Genomic DNA, 22,796 nt, shown 5'->3' with positions numbered 1-22,796 from the left:
AACAGATGGCGTGGTCCAATTCTGGAAACGGGCCAGGTTGGATTCCTTATATCATTAATTGTCAGAAATGCCTTTTCAGGTAAAACCCAGGTTATTGAGAACATACTAAAAGTTGGGAAGAAGAAAGATATAACACTGCAGCTTGTAAGTGCCTATGTCAAAGCACATAATGTACAGTGAGGAAACATTCCTATAATTCAGTTTTCACTTTGTCATTATGTGGTACTGAGTGTAGATTAAGAAAAAATGAATTTAAACAATTGTATCAGGCTGCAACATAACACTGAAAAAAGCAAAGGGGGTCTGAATACTTTCTGAATGCACTGTAAAAATCAGGCAAGTCACAGTACCTCAGTGGTTTAATAATGATATAATTATCATGGTCATTGCTTTTGCTTATGATAATCATCAGCTCTGTCATCAGCTGGTTGTTGAAGCAATAGCGGTAGTACCAAACCAAATTTGAGTCCAGTTGTTGCCCCCATGTGGTGAAAAGGATCATTGTCCCTGTTAGGAAATTTCCCCTGGACACAAACCTTTAGGCTTTTTTGCAGAAACAAAAACACTTACATTGCCATCAGGGTACTAAACACATAAACACAGTATAGTGCAGTAAACTGGGAGGGATTTCACAGCCCATATCTACCAGCATGTCACCCCCTTCATATCAGCGACATTATTTTTATCAGTCAGAAACACACTGAATGTAGGATTGTGCTCATGTAAACCATTGTAATTGTTTTTCTTATCTGTTTAGGGGCCTATTGCTTTGAAGGAGAGATTCTTCCAGAAGAAAATACAATTTTATTTGTCTAAATTAATTTTGCTCACTGAACTCAACACTAGTATCAAGATTTATGTTTAGTAAATATTACTGGGTACTATCAACGAATAAACAGTTGATTGAAGATATTTGTACTTGAGAGATCATCAGTTGTTTTTCCAACTTACACCCTCTGCAACACCAGTTTGACCATGTGTGTTATGTATTTGCAGTTTTATTTTCAAACGCACCACTGCCCACTACTGAACCTCAAAATGCCTGAGTAATGTTTAAATGTCTCATTGCAATTGCAATGACCTTTATTTCATATTTATTTCCATTATGCATCCATTATTATACAATATTAGGACATGTGTGCAGATTGGTATTTCTTTCGTGGTTTGGTGCAACTGAAGTAGGGTAATCTGATTTTTTTTTTTTTTTTTTTTTTTTTTTTAAATACTATAAAGTAAAAGTAGCAATACCATAGTGGCCTCTAAGAATAAGATGCTCCTTGAGCATGTACTTCACATATCAAATGTATGTTATGAATCACTCTATCTGAATGTTGGATAGAAAATATAATCACTGGGTAAAAGCAGCATAGACACGCAAAGCTTTTTACAGCTGTAGAGCTTTAAACCACCATGTGTCAGTGCAGAGCTTCTTCTCTGTTATAACAGAAGATGGCGCCTGTTAGATGTATTTTATTTTGTCCGACTTAAATTGGGCCTATTCAACTAAGCACCGTTTGAGCAGACGGCAGTAGACACCCGCCAGTGCTGTGAGGAACCTTTACAACATAAAACAAGTGCACTACTAAGATCGATGTCCACTGGAGCTGTATGTGTGTGGTCGTTTGGGTGTCACACCGAGGGCAGGCGTGGCAGTGGGCTGGTCCAGGCGCGCACAGCGATGAAAAACATCAGGGACCATTGGCTGGGTGTCAGCTGAGGCCCCGAAATAGTCTGACAAAGGACCCCTAGTTTAGCACCCCAGTACACACCGATTTGTAATTAATCACATCTGCTTGTTCTAACGGCGGCTTTGGGCTGTGGGTGTGCCGCACCCACATAGGAGAGACGCTCCTGAGGATGCGCTGAGGTGAGTAGACTCTGGTCATATTTATGCTTAGCTGTGTCGAACAAGGCAACCATGGTCAAATAACTGGGCGTAGTACAGGGTCCTCACCGACGCATGCAGGAGCGGTGTGTATGCATTTCACTGACACGATGCTGTCCTTACATGTGATGTTTACGATCTTCTCCGTCACGCGGTCCACCCTTCTTATTGATAAATTTAAATATATATATGTATGTATGTATATATATATATATATATATATATATGTGTGTGTGTGTGTGAGTGATTGAAATTACATAACACCCTTTCTATATAGATCATGGGTTAATATCTTCCTTGTGATCTGCAGATAAAGGCCCGTGATGGTAGCAAGGTGTCGTTACGTGCAGCTTGCGTCGTGTGTTCACAGAGTGGGACTGTAGGTCTGTGATGGCTGCGCCTTCTCGGGGCTTCAGCATCATCATTAGCGCGCCAGTGGAAGGCTTATTGGTGTGTGCTTCGGACGCTCTAATGTGATGGCTGTGTGTTTGCTCGGGTGCTAGCAGACGGGATTCGTGCAATGTGCGCCTTCGCAGATGGCCTCTGCAGTGCTCGGGTTGCCATTAGCGGATCCTGCTGGTGCTGATGTTGCAGCGCGTGCCAGTGTTGCTAGGCAGCCAAGCAGCGCGCGGGCCGCTAGCGGGTAGCGGAGGATGCAGAAACCCAGGCAGTATTATTGTGCATCTATGTTGAGATATGAGGCGGCTGTAGAGTCACAGTTCTTGTGCTGCACTCACATGACTGTCTCATCAATAAGCTTGTCCCCCCTTCCTGCCCCACGTGACACATAATCGTCTCTGGGACCCGGGTGTGGAGGTTTTTGGTATCTGACGCAGCACAATGGCAGACATTTAAGTGAGGAAGCAGCTCAGCCACAGTGGTGTAGAAGCTGAAGATAAGCCCATTGTTTGAAATTTGTTTCTGCCAAATAAGCCCGTGATCTCTGTCATCTGCACACTGTTTTACAAAACCAAAGTTTTTTATCATTCCTACTAAAACGATCTAGTTTTAGATTAGTACATTACAAGACAGTGGATTTTATGTTTTTAGGGGCATGTAAACGAATGTAATGGTTAAGGGATAGATAACAATCTGATCAGTGTGTGATAATTAAGCTAGAGATGTGTATCTGGAGCTTCTATAGGCCTATTGTCATTCTACAGTTCCTGCTACATAAGAAAGAATAATCTAATATCATACTGTAGTAAATGAAAAAACACTTTTAAACTCGCTTGGCTATAATGAATTCCATCACTTGCCTGTTCCCAGTTGATTTTCCATTTGGATGGTGTTTTTTGATATTGATTATTTAACTTTAGTGCTGTCTAGTGCTGTGTGCTGAGATTAAAGCCAGATCAGCTATTTGAAGCTATAAAACCTGAAATGTCAACAAAATTTTATTGTAGTGTGCCTCTTCATTAATCATGCATTAATGTATATTTGTTTATATACACTTCATATACTTTGTAAGGAATACTACATAAACATGCCATAATATTGTTGAGTTTAGAGTTACCTGCGTCTTATTTTGTGTTGTCTCAGACAGGTATATTAGACTGAAAGGTAGATTATTTTCAGTAAAAATTAAGGTGAGTTTTAATTTTATTGTTACTCAAGAAATCACAGTGGGACAGATAATTACAGAGGAAGCTGCAGTGAGTTTAGAAAGTAAAAGCCTTATTTCATTGAATTGGGCTTGATCTGATTTAGAAATTCTTATCATACGTACTGATTTGTTAAAAACTACTTACATCACTGATTGGCATCGACTGATCAGCCATTATGACATAAACCTAATGAAAGTGGAGCCAGAGAAAATCAATCCAGATCTACTTAGGTAACTGTACCTTTATTTGCATCTCTGCTGCTGCATGTCAGTGCTCAGACACAGCCCCATAAAACCACTCTAAGTGGGTAGATTTCCACCCAGTACATGAAGGTACTGTATTGTAATGTACTGCACTGCCTTCATAGAAAAGTGGTGGTTTATCTCTTTTTAAGTTGCTATTAGGCCAAAGATCAGAGCATGACACAGCAGCATTAATTTTGTGTATTAGTGTGTGCAGGAAAGAGATAATATATATGACAAATAATATCTGTAAAATATTAGCACCACTTTGCAGTTTGGTTTCAGTGTAGGAACCCAGCAGGAGAATATACAGAAAATCTGTGGCCTTATATTTCCAGTGATTTTATGCTGAAAAATGAAGGGTATGGTGCAGCATGGTCCATAATAGTACGCCTAAGGATGAGAACAGGAAGCCAGCAGCCAGAGCCCCATGTCTCCCCTTAGTCATTAGGATCCTCCCTGGAGAGAGAGGCTTTCTGTCTGCTGCCTGTCAGCATCTGGGCCCTCTCTACCCCCAGAGAGAGGAAGAGAGTGTCATATACACTATGACTCATCCTCTATTGTGGGAGAAGCTGAGATGCTACAGATTTTGGCATATATAGACAAAGGGCTGCTTAAAATAAGTGACTTGTTTTAAACACCCAACTGAATGAAACTGTGTGATATGATGATCGCTTTACTGAAATAACTGTTTGAAAAGAAAACACTACTGATTCACACTCATGTTGCACCGGCAATTTAAAAAAAATGAAAAAAGATCTGAGAGTGGTTTGGCTTGCAAACAACATAATGCCCATATGTCAGTGCATGTTTAGGGAAGCTCAGCAGTGATTTAGAGCACTACTGAAGTTTTTGAATAGCTGATATAATGTTTCAGTGCTTCTGATCCCAGAAAGCTTGATGTTATTGGGTTAAAGTGTACAGTTTATCCAGAAACTCCATTAAAGGCTTAGTCATCTGTCGGTTTCCTGTGTGCAGTGCAATGAGATTTGGTAATGCACCTGTTTCTGATGTAACTTTCTCTTGTGCCTTTGGAGTGAGAATATTAAGCTCGTCCTGGAGCAAGTCATTAGGGATGCAGAATTATTTATGTTGCAGTAATGCAGCTAATCAAGTACATAAGTAATTGAGTCAGTTGTTGTGGCACAGGAGGGAGGGTGTGGTGTGTTTGGGACCTTATCTGCTCCCTGCAGCAGTGTGTGTCTGTGTGTGTGTGCGTGAGAGTTAGTTGAGTAGGTTTCATTTGGGGAGTGGCCAGCTCTTTTCTGAAAATCCCTACAGTAATTCTTTACTCTTTCTCCAATTACCGAGACGTATCACCAACTAACTTCCTTTTAGTGGTTCTGATGCTGCTGTCTACATGTGAGCTCTTATGCTAATGCTGCATTTTTCTGTAGCTCCGCACTTCCACCAGCCGTTGCCATGAGGAATACAGAATCCTTAATGTGAGGGTAGGTGTTTCAACTTAATGCTGCCTTTTGAAAATCAAAGGGAATTAAGGATTAAAGTGCTATCTAATATATTCATTTTGTTCTTGCTAACAAGGGACTCACTTTTCATAAAGAAATTACCTTCTTACTGTGGTACATTTTGTATATATGTGAGAGTATTGATTGAAAATTATTTCAGTGTATATCATCTGTGTCTGATCTCTTAAGGGGTTTTTACTTCCCTCTGTGCTGACGTGCATCTCTGTATCTTAAAGCAGAGCTCTTGTCGATTCTTGAAATTGTAGACTGAAGAGGATTACAATTTTATTTTCAGTCCTATCCCATTTAAACACATTTCTTAGATTAACCTTTATCGGTAATGTCTTTTCTTCTGAAAAGGGATGATTGTGGGTGCTGCCTCAGGATCATATGACTGGTGTGAGTTCTTTTATATCCCAGTTTCTTAGACTTGCATTTAAACTGATTATTGTCCTTCTTTAATCTCTAAGTGATAATTGCTGTGTCGTCACTGTGCTGCACATTTATCTCAATTAGATTCATTTCATACTAAGTGTCAACAAGAAGTGGTGAAGTAAAACCACTGAAACTGCTTTTAAAGACTGATCTCCAGACTTTTCTCAAGCTTAGTTGACAATATCTTCGGACTTATGTTTTGTTTCTTATTGGTATCTTACCACCACTGGATTTAAACACAAAACTGCACTGTATGTGGATGACATGGAAGATTAAGTATCCAAAATTGGGTGAAATAATGGCTTCAATTTACCTATACCTGGCATTTTGTTTGATGCATGTACTTGAAGTGTAGCTTCTGTTGCCCAATATCAGCTGGGATTGGCTCCAACACACCATGATCCAGAATTGGACTCTGTGGTATAGAGAATGGATGGATGGATGAATTATAAACTTGAATATCAGTTGGGAGAAAAATCTTGATGTCAGTTATATAATAATATAATAGTAAAAATAAAGTGGATATATAATAACTAGAACCATTGTTAATTTTTTAAAGGCAAGTTGAAAACACTGTCATGTCTGTACAATTAGCATGAGGCTACAGTCAACAGCTTAACTTAGTGTAAGAACTGGAAATGAGGGGAAGCAGCCATTTGATAACTAACCGTAAGAGTTTCTAAAAAGCTCCAGGTAAATAGTCTGGTACATGACCCCCCTCTCAAAACTGCAGCTTTTACTTTTCCAGTTCTGTATAAATCAAGCCAATGAGATAAGATATATAATAAGATATATATTATGGAGCTTTAGGAGGACTGGTATGTTGATTTCTGCTTATCTTCCTGCTGAGCTAAGCTAACAAGATCCTGTGTCCATATTTAATGGACATATACAAGAGTGGTATTGATGTTCTCATCCAGCTCTTGCCACCAGCACCTAGTTTTGGTATGCATTCACATGACTCTAGTTTTTGATACTGTTTATCACAGCAGTTTGTAAACACTGATGTGTTTAAGTGCTATTTAAGAAGCATTTATCATATCATTTACAGTGCACTGCACCCACACTTGGTTGTAAGGGACCCACTACAAAACAGTAGAAGATGAGCAAGTCTCCCACTCCTAAGGGCACCCCGGTGCAGCGAAGCCCCAGTGATGGAGTCCTCGAAGGCCTCCAGTCACCTCAGCATTCCACACCTGGCTCTGGACCCCAGCATAAGAAACGCATTTCCAGCCTCCTTCAGAGTCCGGTGAGAGGGCTGTGTGTCTGTGTCTGCAGGATTACTTGTCCTTGTCTTTTTTCTTTTTGTGTCTCTGTCTGTCTCCTCTCCACCATGTCCCCACATTAGAACAAATCTGTTTGCTTATGTCACTCAACAGCTTGGACTAAAGTCAGTGCTGGACTTGACATACACTGTCACACAGTCATGACACTTGGAGTACATAACTGTGTGTTTCTGCATATGTGTTTCTGCACGGAGCCTCTGAAGGGATGGTGAAGCTGCATGATGCTGATGAAGTTATGTGTGTGAAATGGAGAGTGTGAGCGTGAAGTGAAAGAAATGATGGCGAGCGGCTGACTCAATCAAATGTCTTTACTCTCTCACCTCTGTAGTGTAGGAGTCTTTAGTAATCCGCACATGTGCTCAGAGCTGCTATCATTTTAAAATGATCATCGATTTTTTTAATATATTATCTGGTCTATATATTTGTGCGTGCGTGTGTGTGTGTGTATGTGTAGTCATTTAGGGAGGAGCTGGATGTGCTGATCCAGGAGCAGATGAAGAAGGGTGGCAGTTCATCCAACCTATGGGCACTGAGACAGCTTGCTGACTTCATGGCCTCACATGGCTCCCCAGCCGCCTTGCCAGTCTCCCCTTCCAGTATGTGCACAAAACCTTTGATGAACCCTTCTTTTAAAAAGACCATTAAACAGGCTTTCAACTGTAAAATTGGGAAGTTCTCCTTTAATATACTAAATGATTATTATGTGTTTAAGTCATTATTAAATTTGGTTCTGACTGTCCACTGCCCAGTGGATGTTTTCCGAGGTTACTTCACTATAGCTCCGGTGAGCTCATGCCGCTTTTTTAATACTGCTGTTATCTGCTAGTACTGTATATACAAGGACTAAGTGTTTTGCTGTTAGCCTGGCTGTTTTAGTTCCTGATAGACTAGCAATCTTTCATTGTTTCTATCCAACACAATAATGTTTGATGTTGAAACTAAAAGCAAAAATAATTTTATTTGAAACATAGTTACAAAGTGTTTTCTGTTAAAACAAGGAATAAAAGAAATAAAGTAAATATCAATTTAATACACTTTAAATGATACAGTATAAGTATTCAAACGGTTGTTCATACCTTCCAGTGGACAGAGCTGACTGACACACCTAAGGCTAGAAGTCCACTGAATGCTGTGAGCTGAGAATAGACACCAGCTCCCATTCATTTTCAGGGAGAAGTAGGTGAAACCCTCCAGGCAGTGCAGAGCCCCATGGGCAGGCAGCTCCAGCACTGATGCACTTTACTTATGAACTCAAATGACGTTGACAGTGAAAACAGCAGTAAAAACGAAGCTGGGCTGACAGATTGATCTGCCCACGAGCAACCCAGTGTGGGAGCTGGTGGTGGTACCTGGAGATCCTACTGTGCTGCTGAAAATTAGTTTAATATTAACACAACCTCTGTGGTGTATATATAGTAGTCACTTGCAAATTTGCAAATTATGATCAAAGGTGTTACTGAAGATAATGGAGGATATAACTACTTATTTAGATATGCTCTAAAAAACACTTTCTCAAACCTATTGCAAATTAAAAGAATATAATAAATAAGAATATCATAAAAGAACATGTATGCTCAAAGCAATGATAAAAATAATATTCTTAAGTGACATAAATAGCACGTTATCCATCACTGCCATCTTCCATATCTTTAAGTGGGTACATTTAAAAGAACAAATCAACCTACTGCTCTACCTTTGTTGTCTGCAGCCTGTTATCTTTACTGCACACTCTGTCTGCTTTTCTCCCTCCCTCCACACAGACATGATGATGGTGACACCCATCAATGACCTGCACGGCTGGGAGCCTGGCAGCATGGTGAAAGGGGAGAGGCTGATGCGTTGCAAGTTGGCCAGCACCCACCGCTTGTTCGACCTCTACGGCTGGGCTCAGATCAGCCACACCTGCCTCACTGTTAGTTTTGCTCTTTAAACAAATTATATTCCCAAACTTGTCATCAACATAAGTAGTGAATACTGAGTATGAGAATATGTAGAAAGTGGGTTTAGTGAAAACTCCCTTAACTGCAACTAACTCTTCTCTGTGAACCTAACTCTGTGTCTCGTCCCGCCCAGACTGAAGGAGCAGTGTGACAAACTGTTTATACAGTCAGCATCAGTGTGCATTAATTTGCAGAAGGTTACATCAGGAGAAGAAGATACAAATCTTATCGGATACTAGTTAGACAATTGTATTATGTCTGAAAATCACCAAAATGATTTGGGTGTCACTGGGTCGAGGTTACACATACAGGGCTATAAATAAACATAGGTTATCTGTTGAATTCATCTGCTGCTGCCAGCAGCACTTTGTCCCCAGTAGGTTACAGTTCAATAAATATATTTTTAATATATTTAATGTAACAAAGACTTTATGATCCTTTAAGAAAATTCAAATCTTCTAAATAATGAATATGTGGATACACTGTGTTAATCTAATAACTCTGGTCTTCACTCCAGGTCAGGTTGCTTGAATGCTCTTGCTATGTTTTTTAAGACGATATATGTCATACAATAACATCACAATAATAATATTTCTGGCTACACTGAATTGAAATGGTGACTCCTTTATTGACCTGTCGTCATGGTGCGCCGTAGTATTGGAGCTCCACCGATGACGACTTTTTTCATTCATCACTTACACTTTTAACTGGACATAACCAGAGTTGACTGATCAGCTGATCTGAAATAGAAACCTCTAAGTTTAGTCAAGATTAGTCAACTCATAGTTCAGAGTTGTCTTCAGAGTTTGTTGAAGCTGTTGTGTTAGTCCTGTCATCTGTTTTCATCTGTTGCTCTACCTCCTTTTCAGCTGCGTGTCAGTAAAGAACAGGAGCACTTCCTGGTGCTTCCAGACGGTCTGGCTTACAGTGAAGTGACTGGATCCAGTCTGGTGAGTAAGACTAGTTACAGTCAAGATAAAGGTTGGACACGTGTGTCTTGGTCCCTTTGGCTTTCAGCTTTTCAGAAACAGACATGATGATATGTTTAGTAAATAGCATATCTTTGGTGCTGGGTGGTTTCACAGGTAAAGGTCAATATCCTGGGTGAGGTGGTGGAGAAGGGCAGCACCAACCTGGGTGTGGACACAGAGAAGTTCAGCCTGCACTCAGCAATCTACTCAGCCCGGCCAGATGTTCGCTGTCTGCTTCATCTCCACACACCGGCCACGGCTGCGGTGAGTCAGCCTGGACTGATGTCAATGTGCAGGATGGAATTAGTTCACAGCTCTGTCTGGTCTTGTTTAGAGGAGACAACATTATACTTCTGCTGGTCACAGTTCTAGAAACATCACACCATTGTCCAGAGTGGATTTGTTTGTAAAGCACAATGTGACCTAGCCCGTGGTAAAAATGATGCCCTTTGCTGCCGCGACTGATACCTAACTTTATCCAGGTTTCAGCTATGAAGTGCGGCATCCTGCCGTTGTCCCATGAAGCTCTGCTGGTTGGTGACGTGGCCTACTATGACTACAATGGAGTCATGGAGGAGGAGGAGGATAGAGTGGAGCTGCAGAAGAGTTTGGGACCCACCTGCAAGGTGAGCTCACCTCAGGAGACAGAACCATTAATGTGCTGCCTGCATATCATTGCCTGATTCAGCAGAGTTATTTCAGCTTTAGGAATGTACAGAGAGGGGACATAGAGTGATGTGGCCTTACAGTGGATTAATTAGCTCATGAATTGTTTTTTTTAGTATTAATTGTCATTTTATATTCATACTAGGTTCTAGTGCTGAGGAATCATGGCATTGTGGCTTTGGGAGAGTCTGTGGAGGAGGCCTTCTACACCATCTACCACATCCAGGCTGCCTGCCAAATCCAGGTACTACACACTCACAGACACACACGCAAGCACACACACGCGCACACTAACAGCTGACAGGGAGAGACAAAGTGCTGCTCCTGCATGGGTGTGGGTGTTGTGTGAGTGGGAGCACGGGCTGGTATGTGTACATAATACAGATGCACCGACGTTACAGTTGAGCAGTTGCCCTTTATTCGTACGCTTTCACTGCAATTCAGCCTGCAGGTCTGTACTGCAGCACAAAACACTACAGGAGTATCGCCAGAAAGACTCTGCAGTAATCCTACAGGACCAACAATGGCCTGTAGGAAATCAGATATGTAAGATCATCAACTCTTCTGAGCTGTACAGGTGTTATACAATTTTGAACATAACATCATATTAGCATGAATTTAAATGTGTGTGCAAACAGGAAACAGGAAATGAACTCAGTATTTTTTCCTGAATAAAAAGGAAAGGCCACAAGAGAAGTTGTGGTTTGTTTCAAATCTGTTTTTCTTTCAGGTATCAGCTTTGTGCTCTGCTGGTGGACAACACAACCTGATTCTCTTGGACCGGACTGCCCATAAACCCAATACGGCTGGCACTGTGGGCTGGGCTGGCTCCACCTTTGGGCCCTTGCACAAGAGCCGCATTGGGGAGCATGAGTTTGAAGCTCTCATGAGAACTTTGGATAACTTGGTAGGCAGCAGTTACACTGAAGAGACATAGCTGACTGAAGGCGAAGGAATATTTTTAGGTACACTAAAAGCCATTTTTTACCATGATGTGTTTGCTGATTCACAGACCGTTAAGTCTGTGAGCTGCTCATCTATTCAGCTCACCAATTTTTTATTGAACATTAATTAAACATTCGGAGTTAGATGCTGATGCCACATTCATGTCATATAGAAGTCACCATCTTTACAATTGTACAAATTTCAAATGTACCAGTTCATGTCAACATTCATCCAACTATGACTGAATCAACTATGAAGGAAGAGCAAGAGCAACAAATACTAATGCCTTACATCTGCTTAAGTCATTTGTATTAATTAATACTACATTTTGTCTATATAGTGTTAGACTACAACTGCACAATATTTATAATCCTTGAACGACCAACTTTTCAGTCTTGCAGCCATCCTTCCTATCTCTGTAATCTAGTCTATGTTGTGTGAATGCTGCATTTCCTGTAGCTGCTTCACAATAAAAGCCTAAAAGCCTTCCTGTGGTTTGCTGATGGAAAGCTTTTAGTGTAAAGTAGCAGCATGAAATGTTCAGTGTGTAGCAGCAAGAACAGCAAATGCATTTTGATTATGTCAGCGGTTCAGGTGAGAGTACAAACCACAGAAACTGTACATTATATACATTATACAAAAGCTACAACTGAAAGCTGAATATAGTGCTGCTTTCGAGCAGCTGCTTTTACTGCAGCTGCTTGATTAATCACAGAAATTTGTTAAGTGTAATGATTCAGCTTGTTTGAGGTAAAACACCATCATAAAATCATGAATCAATTGTTGCTGAGAGATTGCAGTGGAAATGCATGTCCTTACAGCATCACATCACAGTGCAGCTGAAGTGTGCTGTAGCAGACTGGGAGAAAAGTGACTATTTTCAGTCCACCAGGGAGTGAGACGATGTTGTTTACACCCTAAAACCTCCTCCTTCTGTTGTTTTCCAGGGCTACCGTACCGGCTACGCCTACCGCTTCCCTGTGCTGCTGGAGCGATCACGGACGCGGAGGGAGGTTGAGGTGCCTGCGACAGTCACAGCCTTCCACCATTTTGATGACGACGGAGTACACCCGGCTCTGAGGCAGCACCCGTTTGTCCAGCGCCAGCAGCAGGAGAGGACCCGATGGCTCAACACTCCCAACACCTACCAAAAAGTGAGCCAGGAGCAAGCCAGCCCAGGACACCAGCGCACCACTGTGAGCTTCATGAAGTCCTGACTTTTGATTTATTGAACACATCACATCACAGGAGCTTAGCAGATGAAGTTGTAGAACAGGACATGCATAAAAAATGAATCTGCTACATACAGTATAAAAAAATAACAGAATGAAGGAAGAAAAGGCTTGAAAGTTGCTGAGAGTTGAAGCGCATTTTAACATGACTGGTGCAAGGAGGAGACAGGCACAGTAACAGAATAATTTACCACCTCTCTGGTAGAAGAGCTTATATTTGATATACATCCTTCCAAGAGTATTTCTATATCCAAAATAAACAGTTTTCCTATTTGTTCATGTGGAGGCTGATGTAGAGCCTTTGTTATTATTTCTTTGTGCCTTAGAGGAAAGATGGAGCAGAGCTGAACCGATGAGTCCTTAAGAGACTAAAACAGTACGGTATTGGTTGCGTTACATCAGTGGGAGGAGCCTGGCTCTTCCTCTCTGTTGTCTCTCCTCCTGTCCCTCCCATCCTTTCATTGCTCCTCTTTTCTGCATTGCAGGGGAACGCCACTGTTCAGAAAGGACTACTGCAGTGCAGTGTGCCCTCTACTGGCAAAATATGATCCATATTCATACACCCCCTTTAGAAAAACTGATTTTTTTTTTTTTAAGAAAAAAGAAAGAAATTGTTGTGTTCCTTCTAAGTTCATGTCAGACTAAATAAGAAAGGCAGGATCCTTCACATGTTGGACACATTTTTAAGTGGATTATAGATATTGTTTTGATATTGGTTTCCTCTCCCCTGCTGATTCCGTTATATTGTTAGTGGTTGAAGACAGAAGAGGTGACGCAAGCTGGCAGCACTTCCATCAAAATAGAGAACCCCAACCAGTTTGTGCCTCTTTTCACCAACCCTCAAGAGGTGATTGAGACACGAAACAAGGTCATTTTTTCTTGCTTTCTACCACTTTCTCACTCACACAATTCCTATCCCTGTCTTCCGCACAATGTCATGAGTCAAACACTGTTTAGTCATTTCTTTTTTTCAGATCCGACAGCAGAATCGACAGGACATGAAGACAGCAGGGCCACAGTCTCAAGTGCTCGCCAGCGTCATAACAGAGGACAGTCCTCCGGTAGACTCTCTGCCTGTTAAGCTGTTGTCTCGTTTCCCGTCCAGTCCTCCTCTTGAACTGCAGAGTTAAAAAGTTTTGATTTTGTGTCTCTTCTTGACTATTAGTCTCCAGTAAGCCCACCCAAAGTCCCACCAGAGCCAGAGCCTCCTAACCCCTTCAACCAGTTGACGGACCAGGAGCTGGAGGAGTACCGCAAGGAGGTGCAGAGGAAACAGGATGGAGGGACCAATGGTACATTTAATTCAGAAAAAGGAGCTAGCTAAAGATAAACCTTTTTTTACCAACTTGACTGGGGGTTAAGGGAAAAGCATAAAGCGTAATAAGTGTATTAATATTTCATGCATTTAAACTATTTAACAGTATCACTTATTGAATTTGACTCATCAGATAATCCTTTACCGTCGTTTCTTGATCATGGCACTCCGTAGCTTGCCTGCATACTTTATAGTTATATAGTGTAGTAAATCCAAATTAACATGCCAACTTTCAGTTTCACCAGTAAAGCATGGTGCACTTTCTTCTAACCATCATAACAGTGCTGTGTGTAGCATTTTAAATTTTCATTTTAAAATTTCTACCAGGTTTTCATGGATTCCAGCATCTGTTACTGGATGAAAATGTAAAAAATCATTAGCTCTGCTGTTTTTCATTTACCTTCATTTTGTGTTGTAAAGTAGGTTTGTTGCATCTAACTTAGTAGAAACACTGGTCAGTTTTCTACTTTATGGTCATGAATTTATCAAAGTTAAAATGCTACACACAGCATCCCTAAGCAAACTTGGTTTCACTTCTGACTCTTGTGGAAAACTGTGTTTAGTTCTCTTTGCTTCACAAACCCTAACTTCCTGCACAGCTGGGCTCTCACTGTCCCTCACTGCGACACTGTATGTGTGTTTGTGTGAGCAGGGGAGGAGGTGGAAAATGATAAGGAGTCCCCTCCTGCTACCTCCCCCACAAAGGGCCCTCCACCCAGCCAGCCTCCTCTCTCAGGTGAGGCATGGCAGAGCACTGACCATCAGCCCTGCTTGCCTTGCTGCCTGACCAGAAGTCTTCTCCAAGTCTTACATGAATTCATATGTGGCTTAGTGCAGCTTTTGCCTCTTTCTTTTCATTCTACAAAAACTCAACTGTGTTACTCCTCATATGCAGTAATACCAGCTCCGAACTACAAAGTTGAGCGTTCATATAGGACCACACTGCTCATAGGAAGAAACTGATTGGGGAGTCTTTTAATGCAAATATAATTTTCCCAATAAAATGTACATGTAAGAGTGATTGGTGATCTTACATGTACTCAAAGGCAGTATTGAAAGGCACTGAACAATACAGTATCGGATAAAGAAGACTTGATGCTATGTCGTACAAAACTTAAACAAAATTCACAAAAAATAGACTGCATACATTTTATGTGCCCTGATTTTGAAATATATGCATGTCTGAGGTATTTCACTCCATCCAATACAACAGAGATGAATGGTACTAACAGTGAGCTGTGAGAATCTTGAGAATTGGAAAGTAAGCTAACTTACCTGCGGGGCTCCCACTGATGACTGTTAGATATGATGAGGAGTAACATGGGATTTCACGTTTTGCTGATGTGTGGACATCAGGTGTGTTGTTTTGATGTATGCATTTTGATTTTTTGACTATCTGATATACCATTCATTTGCTACATTTCAGCCTTTTGTATGAGAAACACCTGTCTTTGTACCCACTGTATCTGTTTTACTCTGTATCTCTGCTTGTCTGTCTGGCTGCCTGCCTGTCTGTCATTTCCTGTGTTACTCCACATTGATTCATAGAACACACTTCTGGTGCTTTGGTCTTGTCTCACTAGTAAGTACAGGGAAACAGTATGACAACCCACATCTCATTAAGCATACATGTTCATATGTATGCCACAGCATGTCTAGCATGTGGCTTTGCAGCTCCACCCCACTTACGGCTTTTAATCAAGTCTGAAACTTCTTTCTTTTTAAAACAATACTGGAAGCAGAAGAGGGCAAGACTGACTCTTCGGCCATACAGAATGGAGGCGAGGAGGAAAAGCAGATGACAGAGGAACTGGAGAAAGGAATGAAGGCTCTTTCAACCAATGACACCTCCTCCCACCCTGCTACTCTGCCTGCCAAACCACAAGGTGGCACCCCCGAGGGGTCACCCTCCAAGTCCCCGTCCAAGAAGAAAAAGAAGTTCAAACCTCCATCATTCCTGAAAAAGAGCAAGAAGCAGAAGGAGAAAGCAGAGACCTGAAGGGCCCAGACACACAAGGCCTCGGTGAAATGCTATTGTGAAATACTTCTTAGTGTATGACGGGGTAGCAGATGGAGTTAACCACATCAGATCCATTCAAGCTGTCAATTAAGATGTCAATTCACAGACATTGTACTAAATCAACTTCCAAATATTTTACTGTAACACTGCTCCTCACTGATTTGATCTATGTGGTGATTCATCTCAAGAAGGTTGTAGAAACACTGATAATTATTTTCACATGCTATTTGACCCAGGTCGGATACAACCCAACATTTTGACGCACTAATTTGTGTTTCACACACACAGTCCCTGTATTACCTGCATCTTATTTTCACCTGCTGTGCTATCAACCCATTACTTAACTTCACTGTATAGGGCATTCAACATGTTTCTTTTGCAGTCTGGGATTACCAGTGTGATCCTGTGCACTTACCACTCAGAAATAGTTTCTTTTTGTATCCACAACTTTATAAGACACAGTGGAAATGTAGTTCCCCATGAATTATGCATCTCTTGTCCATTTATAGGCACTTGAAATATGTGTATTGACATTCTAGTATGCATTTGTTCATCATCATAGGCGTCTTCTAGTCATGATTTGGTTCTAATTATCTGATAGATGTTGCAGATACACTATGTGAGCACAGGTGCATAGTAATATACTGATAGCTACTGATTGTGCTCCTCTGAATGCTGGTTTTGTGTAAATCTATCAGCCCATTGACATTATTACAGCAGGGATGAACAAGGCAAAAGAAAAGCAGGGAGAAATATACTGGCTCATAACAAAAGACAAGCCACTATAAATGCCACTAATATGAAAAAAGGATAAAGCATAAAGAATTTGTTGCTTGTCAGCAGTTTGAAACCCAGTAACAGAAGATATTGAAGGTACAAAACATTCCACATTTCTCATTTTCTTTTAATGTATGTGTGCAAAATACCTCCTAACAGTTGTGATTATTTTTGTTCAAACCAGTAGCTGTTATCAAAATGCTGATGTGTGATGTTTGCTCATGGTTTAAATTTATTTTATATTAGAACGTGTAAGTGAGTGTTGCAAGGTTACCATGTATCAGTCATTAAAGATCAAGTTTGATTTAAAATCAAATGAAGGTCAAGTTTGTGTTGTCTGTCTCTGCTGGATTATCATGCCTTTCTTTCACTTATCTCCTGAATTAATTCCTTGTCACTGCGTATAAAAATAGCCCTACTGTCTAAAAAAGGTTTAGGCCACACAAATTTGATTGCAGAAGACCAGCTTGGTCTTCTGCAATCAAATTTGTGTGGCCTAAACTTTTTGGTGGTGCTTTTGGTGGTGCTGTGGACATTAGACATAATCCATTTTATTTGTGTGAAAAATTATCTGAATATCCTAATGAGGTCTTTTGATATTAATTTATAGTTTATTATAAAAGTAAAATTTCAAGTAAAAATAGAAATATTTCAAATATCCATTATTACCTGATGTCTGGATTTAATGTGTCAGATCAATGTGCCATCACTATGGCATACCTACGGGCAACAGCCTCCTTAACAGATCCCACTGATGTAGTGGTATGAGGGGATGTATGACTACATCCATATAATCCAAACTGTGGTCTGCAGGGGCCCACTGCTATGAAACAGACGAAAAAATACCTCCCGCTCGGTAGAGGGCGCTCTTATTTAGAAAGGTCACCGGATGTTCCTATACCAAGCAAAGAAGACTACAGTCGTTTAGCGGCCATTACATTTGCTGAGCTGTAGACCGGGTTGTTAATATTTTTCACTACATATTGTTTAGTTGTTACTACACTGGATTACGAGGCCAACATCTGATAGAAAAATGGGTCGGAGCAGGAGTCGAACTCCTCCAAGACGAGGTAAGAACCTGAAAGAAGCTAACGTTAGCTTAGCAGACGACAGCACTACCTAAAGTTAGGCATTAGCTATTTGCTAGTTTGCTAGCCCACTTTGTGTCGTTTTCTTTTCGTTTACAAAATGATATGCTAAATACGCATTGGAGAAATGATTACTATAGCTGGCATTTATTTATTTATTTACACCTAAAAAGATTGACGTTTCTCAGTGTAACAACGTTATTGCTGTAACGGCATCGTTAGCTTAGTTATTCATCAGACCAATGTCATTGACAACTTACAATAACACACATCTGTTAGGATAACACGGTTTAAGAAGCTATAACATACTGGATGTATCGCGGCAACTCTGTTTGTGGTAGGTGTATGGAGACTGACAGATCTTTCCAGGACTGTGTAGACCTCCATGTATTCTTCATACACACAATCACACACACTGGTGTAACACTGGACAAGCACTGGAAAATTACCCAATGTACCAGTGAAAATGCAAACATTTTAGCAAGGCCGCGACTATCTGAAGTTAAATATGTCTTAAGCCATTAAGACAATAGCAAGCTATTGTTTCTTGAGTTAACACTTTAAACATAATCTAAGAAAATCAAAACTATGCGTTTCTACACAATTTCAAGATGTGTTCGCCGCCTGTTTTACATTATGAATGGAAATAACCTGAGGTAGTTCTGTGTGTGTGTGTGTGTGTCTGAGATATCAGGACACGATAAAAAAAAACAAAAAAAACTGTCGAACTTTTATTTTGGAAATCGATATGACGTCGGCAGAAACACCCCCTTCAGCGCAGCACAGCGTGAAATCTGGCAGTCTTGATTTGTCTCATGAAGAAAACATTTATAATACCTCTTCTTTTGCTGCGAGCATCAAACGGTACTTTGCCAAATCTACACGCAAAAATAATAACCATAAAGAAAACAAAAGTAATTTAAAAAACACTTAAATTTAGTTTTTAAAATGCAAGCAGAAAAGCTAGAATTTAGTTTACTCATTTGTTTCCTCTGATAACCTGTTAAAATATAAACAGGACGCTTTCATACATCATCAACTTGGCTGTTCAGTATAATTAAAGACCTCATTTGTGGAGTTCTTTAACTGGTTGTAACTCATGTGTCACTAAATGTAAGTAGAATTGATTTACATCTGAAGACCGTAACCTATTTGGCTCCTGCAGTTTTTTAGTGACGTATCAGAGATTTAGATCAGTCTCAGGAAACCATGTATGTGTGTCCCTCTTTGCTCTTTGAGACTGCTGAGTAACATCACAGTTTAGTGATTTTAATCCTGACCAAATATTAAAGGTTTTTGAATGTGCATAGGTTGAGATCAAAGGCTTATCTTTCCCATCAAACAATTGTGTGCTATTATGTTATTGCTTGTACAGGATAAAGGAGATGTATCTTGACAATGTAAGACCTGTAACTTTATTCCTAACATGTTTAAAACTGGTTGTAGAGGAGTGCAACAAAGAAAAGACTAAATATTTTGAATTGCTCATGTGTATAGAAATATATCACAGTGTGTGGATGTCAGTAAGCCCTGTTTAACATTCCCCAGTTTACAGTTGATGCAAAAGATCATTTGTTGGCTTTGCTTCAGAGAGGAGACGTTCCCGCTCAACTTCACGGGAGCGTGAGCGAAGGCGAAGAGAAAGGGATCGCTCTCGTTCTCGAGATCGTGACAGAGACAGGCGCAGAAGTCGCTCACGGTCTCCTCACAGGAGGCGTTCAAGGTGAGTTTTTCAGAGTCCTATGTATTGCTTACTGCTTTTTTTGTTAGGTTGGCAAGACCATTTTAGGCTCGATTTGACATCCCCCCTCCAACAGCTGTTGGGGCATTTATAGCCGCTATTCATCTAAATAACCCTCAAATGTTTGTTGTAAATGATTTTTACTGCCCCTTGTGTCACAGCCTCCCTGATCTTGAATTGTAAATGTCAAACATGTTTGATATCTATGATTCCACATTTGGCTGCATCTTGACAGAATACCCACAATAGCCAATGGGAATGAGCAGACCACTAACTGGATTGTACTTTTACAGCTCACAAACATGGCAGTGAACAGAAACACAACACAACCCAAGCCAAATAGAATATAGAAAAAGAAGACCAGCCTGTAGAATTATGGCAACAACACAAATGCCTTTATAATGTCTCATGAAAGGCATCTTCTGAAGTCACATTTGATCACACGTTCTTAAACAATGTTATTAATAAGCAGATCTTTTCCAAGTAGTGTTTTCCAGTTATATTTTAGGTGAAGAAATGTAGAAGATAAACATAGCTTATACATTTTAGATTAAATTAATATGATCACTGCATACCACTGACAACTTAACATGTATCTTGAGAACACCAGTTCAAACATCATCTAGTATCTTGTAACTTGAAAACACTGTATTTCAGTTTTTTTACTGTGTTTATAGTGCTATGACTGAAGAAAGCATTTTTCAGTTTAAGATGCAGATATGTCTGTCCTCAGTAGTCGTGATAACCCGTCCTGCAGCCATCTTTATGTTCCCTCTGCAGGTCTCCTCCTAGACGTCATCGCTCCTCTTCCCTTTCTCCAGTCAGACAGAAAGACAGACGTGAAGATGATCGCAAAGAGGTTAAGGAAAAGCCTGCAAAGCCTATTCAGATTTCAGGTACAAGATCAGTAATATTCAACAGATATTTAATATCTGTTGTGTTTCCACATAAATAGGGCCACAATTAAGATTTTAGTGCAAGTTTCAAGTGCAACATTAAATGTCTCCCACTGCCCCAAAATTCAATACCATCATCTTTTTACAGCGGAGGACATGCAGGGCAAGACAGAAGAGGAAATCGAGATGATGAAACAGATGGGATTTTCTTCGTTTGACACCAGCAAGGTGAGAGCTATGTCATATGTTGTGCAGCCACAAGGTGGCGCAGTTTATTTCATATAGTCTATTGCATTTTACAGCTAAACTGAAGAAAGGTACAAATTTACATTTGATTCTGTGAGCATGCTCAGTGTGCCAATTTATTGACAATATGATACGAAATAGTGTGAACAGCAACCATGATTCATACAACCAGTAGGTTCTGCATGATGTAGTAGTTGTTTCTTTTTTTTGTTTACAAGGATAACTTGTAAACTACCTCCTTGAATTCTCATGTTTCTCTTTGTGTCAGAGGTTTAATGAAGGTCATTTGTACTCTACAACAAGATAGATCTGCCAGGTTGATGCCAAATATCATTTATATCATATGTTTTAACTCCTTTACAGTAAATATATTCTAGTTGCAGAGTAGCAGCAAACTCGAAGGTGTTTACTGTGAAGCAGCTGCATGCACATGAACTGAAAAGGAATGCTAGCTACTTTGTCTTGGCACTCTTTTGATCATGGAACGACTCTTGTTAATATTGTAAAATTCATATTGGACATTGCGAATATTTTCATTATTTTTGTTTGTTAAATACACTTTTAAACTTACCAACACATTAGCTATGATAGATAATGGATAGCAGTTTCACAATCCATTTCACTTATCAGTAGGATGTTTGCTATAGTTTTTAGTACAGGCCTGGGTTTGCAAAGAGCTAAACAGCTTCTAAGTAGTAACAACTAGTGTTTAATAGATAAAACTGCGATAGAAGTCAAGCAGAGACTACATTTCTTGTAATATGAATGGCACTTTATAACTTGAACTGAAATGTTTTATATGTGATGTGGAAGGCAGTAACATTGTTTTCCAACAGGGCAAGAAAACTGAAGGATCAGTAAATGCTTATGCTGTCAATGTGACCATGAAGCGAAAATACAGGTATGTCAACAACCAAAACACTAATGTTCTAATAGTATCGAGCTGGTGTACTTGACAGTGCTGAGCGTTTTTGGAAATGTTTTATTATAGAGTGATCTTTTGGCAATTGTGTGAGGTTGCTGAGTTAAGCTGTTAACTTTTCAGTCCCCTCACAGTGATCGCTCTCAGCATCAACCACTGTTATTGTAGCCAATCACCTCTGCAGGTGTTTCTAAGCAGAGATTCTGGCTTTCCCATTGGTGCTCGATGATGTAATCTGTAAGTGTTGCAAGGGTAACAGTGATGTAATGTATTGTTATATATTTATTTTTATAGACAGTACATGAACAGAAAAGGTGGATTCAACAGACCACTGGACTTCATCGCTTGAAAGTATCAACAACTCATTTTGATAGATGTTTCACTTGTTCTCCCTATAGATGATATTGTGCTGTTCCCTGTTATTTGTAATTTGTGATGCAACAGTTCTACTTTTTATAGGAGAACACATACATGTAAATAATAGTGCTTTCACTGAGTCACAGCTCAGTGCTGATAGAAGACCGGACATGGGTGCAGTGAATGAGGCTTTGGTTTGTTCAGGTGTTTGATGTTTGTTTTGAAATAAAAGATTTTTAAAAATATAGTTGCAGTCCTGACTGTTTTTTAAGTACATTTTGTTTCTTGAGTCTGTAATTGGTATTTATGATATTTACCATTTTTAGACTGATTAATATGATCAATACAGAATCAGTTACAATACGCTTTGCAGCTGTACCAGCCTGAGTGTAATATGATCAATACAGAATCAGTTACAATACGCTTTGCAGCTGTACCAGCCTGAGTGTTTAGATGTTACTTGGTTTTGTATTTTTAGGTAGCTTGTCTATTTTTCTGTCACATGCACATGTTTCCCAAAGATTAGATAAAATCCTAAAAGTCAGACCTCTCAAGCCCGTTCTGTGTTCTCGTTAGTGTCGGTCCAGGGTTTACCCTGCTTTAAAATTGGCATCAGTCTCCTGTTTAACCAGTCTTTTATTGCTACCGTGTTTCAGAAAGCAGTAGGCGCGCACATGCGCAGACGTACGCTTCAGGACAGGTGAACCACGAGGCCAATAGTAAGAACACATGTGAATCTGGCCAATCCCCGTTCAA

At 40.2% G+C, this 22,796-nt stretch overlaps 2 protein-coding genes across 7 annotated transcripts; both read left to right on the top strand.

Moving 5' to 3' along the window:
- Positions 1–5,016: 5,016 nt before the first annotated feature.
- On the top strand, positions 5,017–17,110 carry add2 (adducin 2 (beta)). Of its 6 annotated transcripts, none has more exons than XM_026321128.1 (15): positions 5,017–5,185; positions 6,690–6,887; positions 7,379–7,520; positions 8,685–8,836; positions 9,734–9,814; positions 9,950–10,099; positions 10,318–10,461; positions 10,647–10,745; positions 11,232–11,408; positions 12,394–12,600; positions 13,430–13,546; positions 13,653–13,739; positions 13,844–13,970; positions 14,646–14,729; positions 15,736–17,110. In XM_026321128.1, the coding sequence occupies exons 2-15, from the start codon at positions 6,741–6,743 to the stop codon at positions 15,990–15,992; spliced, it is 1,971 nt and encodes a 656-aa protein (XP_026176913.1). In that variant the 5' UTR covers positions 5,017–5,185; positions 6,690–6,740; the 3' UTR covers positions 15,993–17,110. The 6 variants fall into 6 exon arrangements, with proteins under 6 accessions (XP_026176913.1, XP_026176912.1, XP_026176917.1 ...); XM_026321127.2 differs by having other exon boundaries at positions 5,018–5,185; positions 12,394–12,642; XM_026321132.2 differs by lacking the exon at positions 14,646–14,729 and adding an exon at positions 15,542–15,575 and having other exon boundaries at positions 5,018–5,185; positions 12,394–12,642; positions 15,733–15,891.
- A 579-nt stretch (positions 17,111–17,689) lies between these two features.
- Positions 17,690–22,285, top strand: snrnp27 (small nuclear ribonucleoprotein 27 (U4/U6.U5)). The gene is made up of 6 exons (XM_026321134.2): positions 17,690–17,860; positions 19,469–19,601; positions 20,400–20,515; positions 20,664–20,743; positions 21,598–21,662; positions 21,978–22,285. Exons 1-6 carry the CDS (start codon positions 17,824–17,826, stop codon positions 22,030–22,032), a joined length of 486 nt encoding a protein of 161 aa, XP_026176919.1. The 5' UTR covers positions 17,690–17,823; the 3' UTR covers positions 22,033–22,285.
- Positions 22,286–22,796: the final 511 nt, after the last annotated feature.

Source organism: Mastacembelus armatus, chromosome 9 (assembly GCF_900324485.2).
Source record: "Mastacembelus armatus chromosome 9, fMasArm1.2, whole genome shotgun sequence".
In the NCBI taxonomy this organism is placed as follows: Eukaryota; Metazoa; Chordata; class Actinopteri; order Synbranchiformes; family Mastacembelidae; genus Mastacembelus; species Mastacembelus armatus.
Note: the sequence above shows the minus strand (reverse complement) of the source record. Positions and strands in the feature narration are given on the sequence as shown.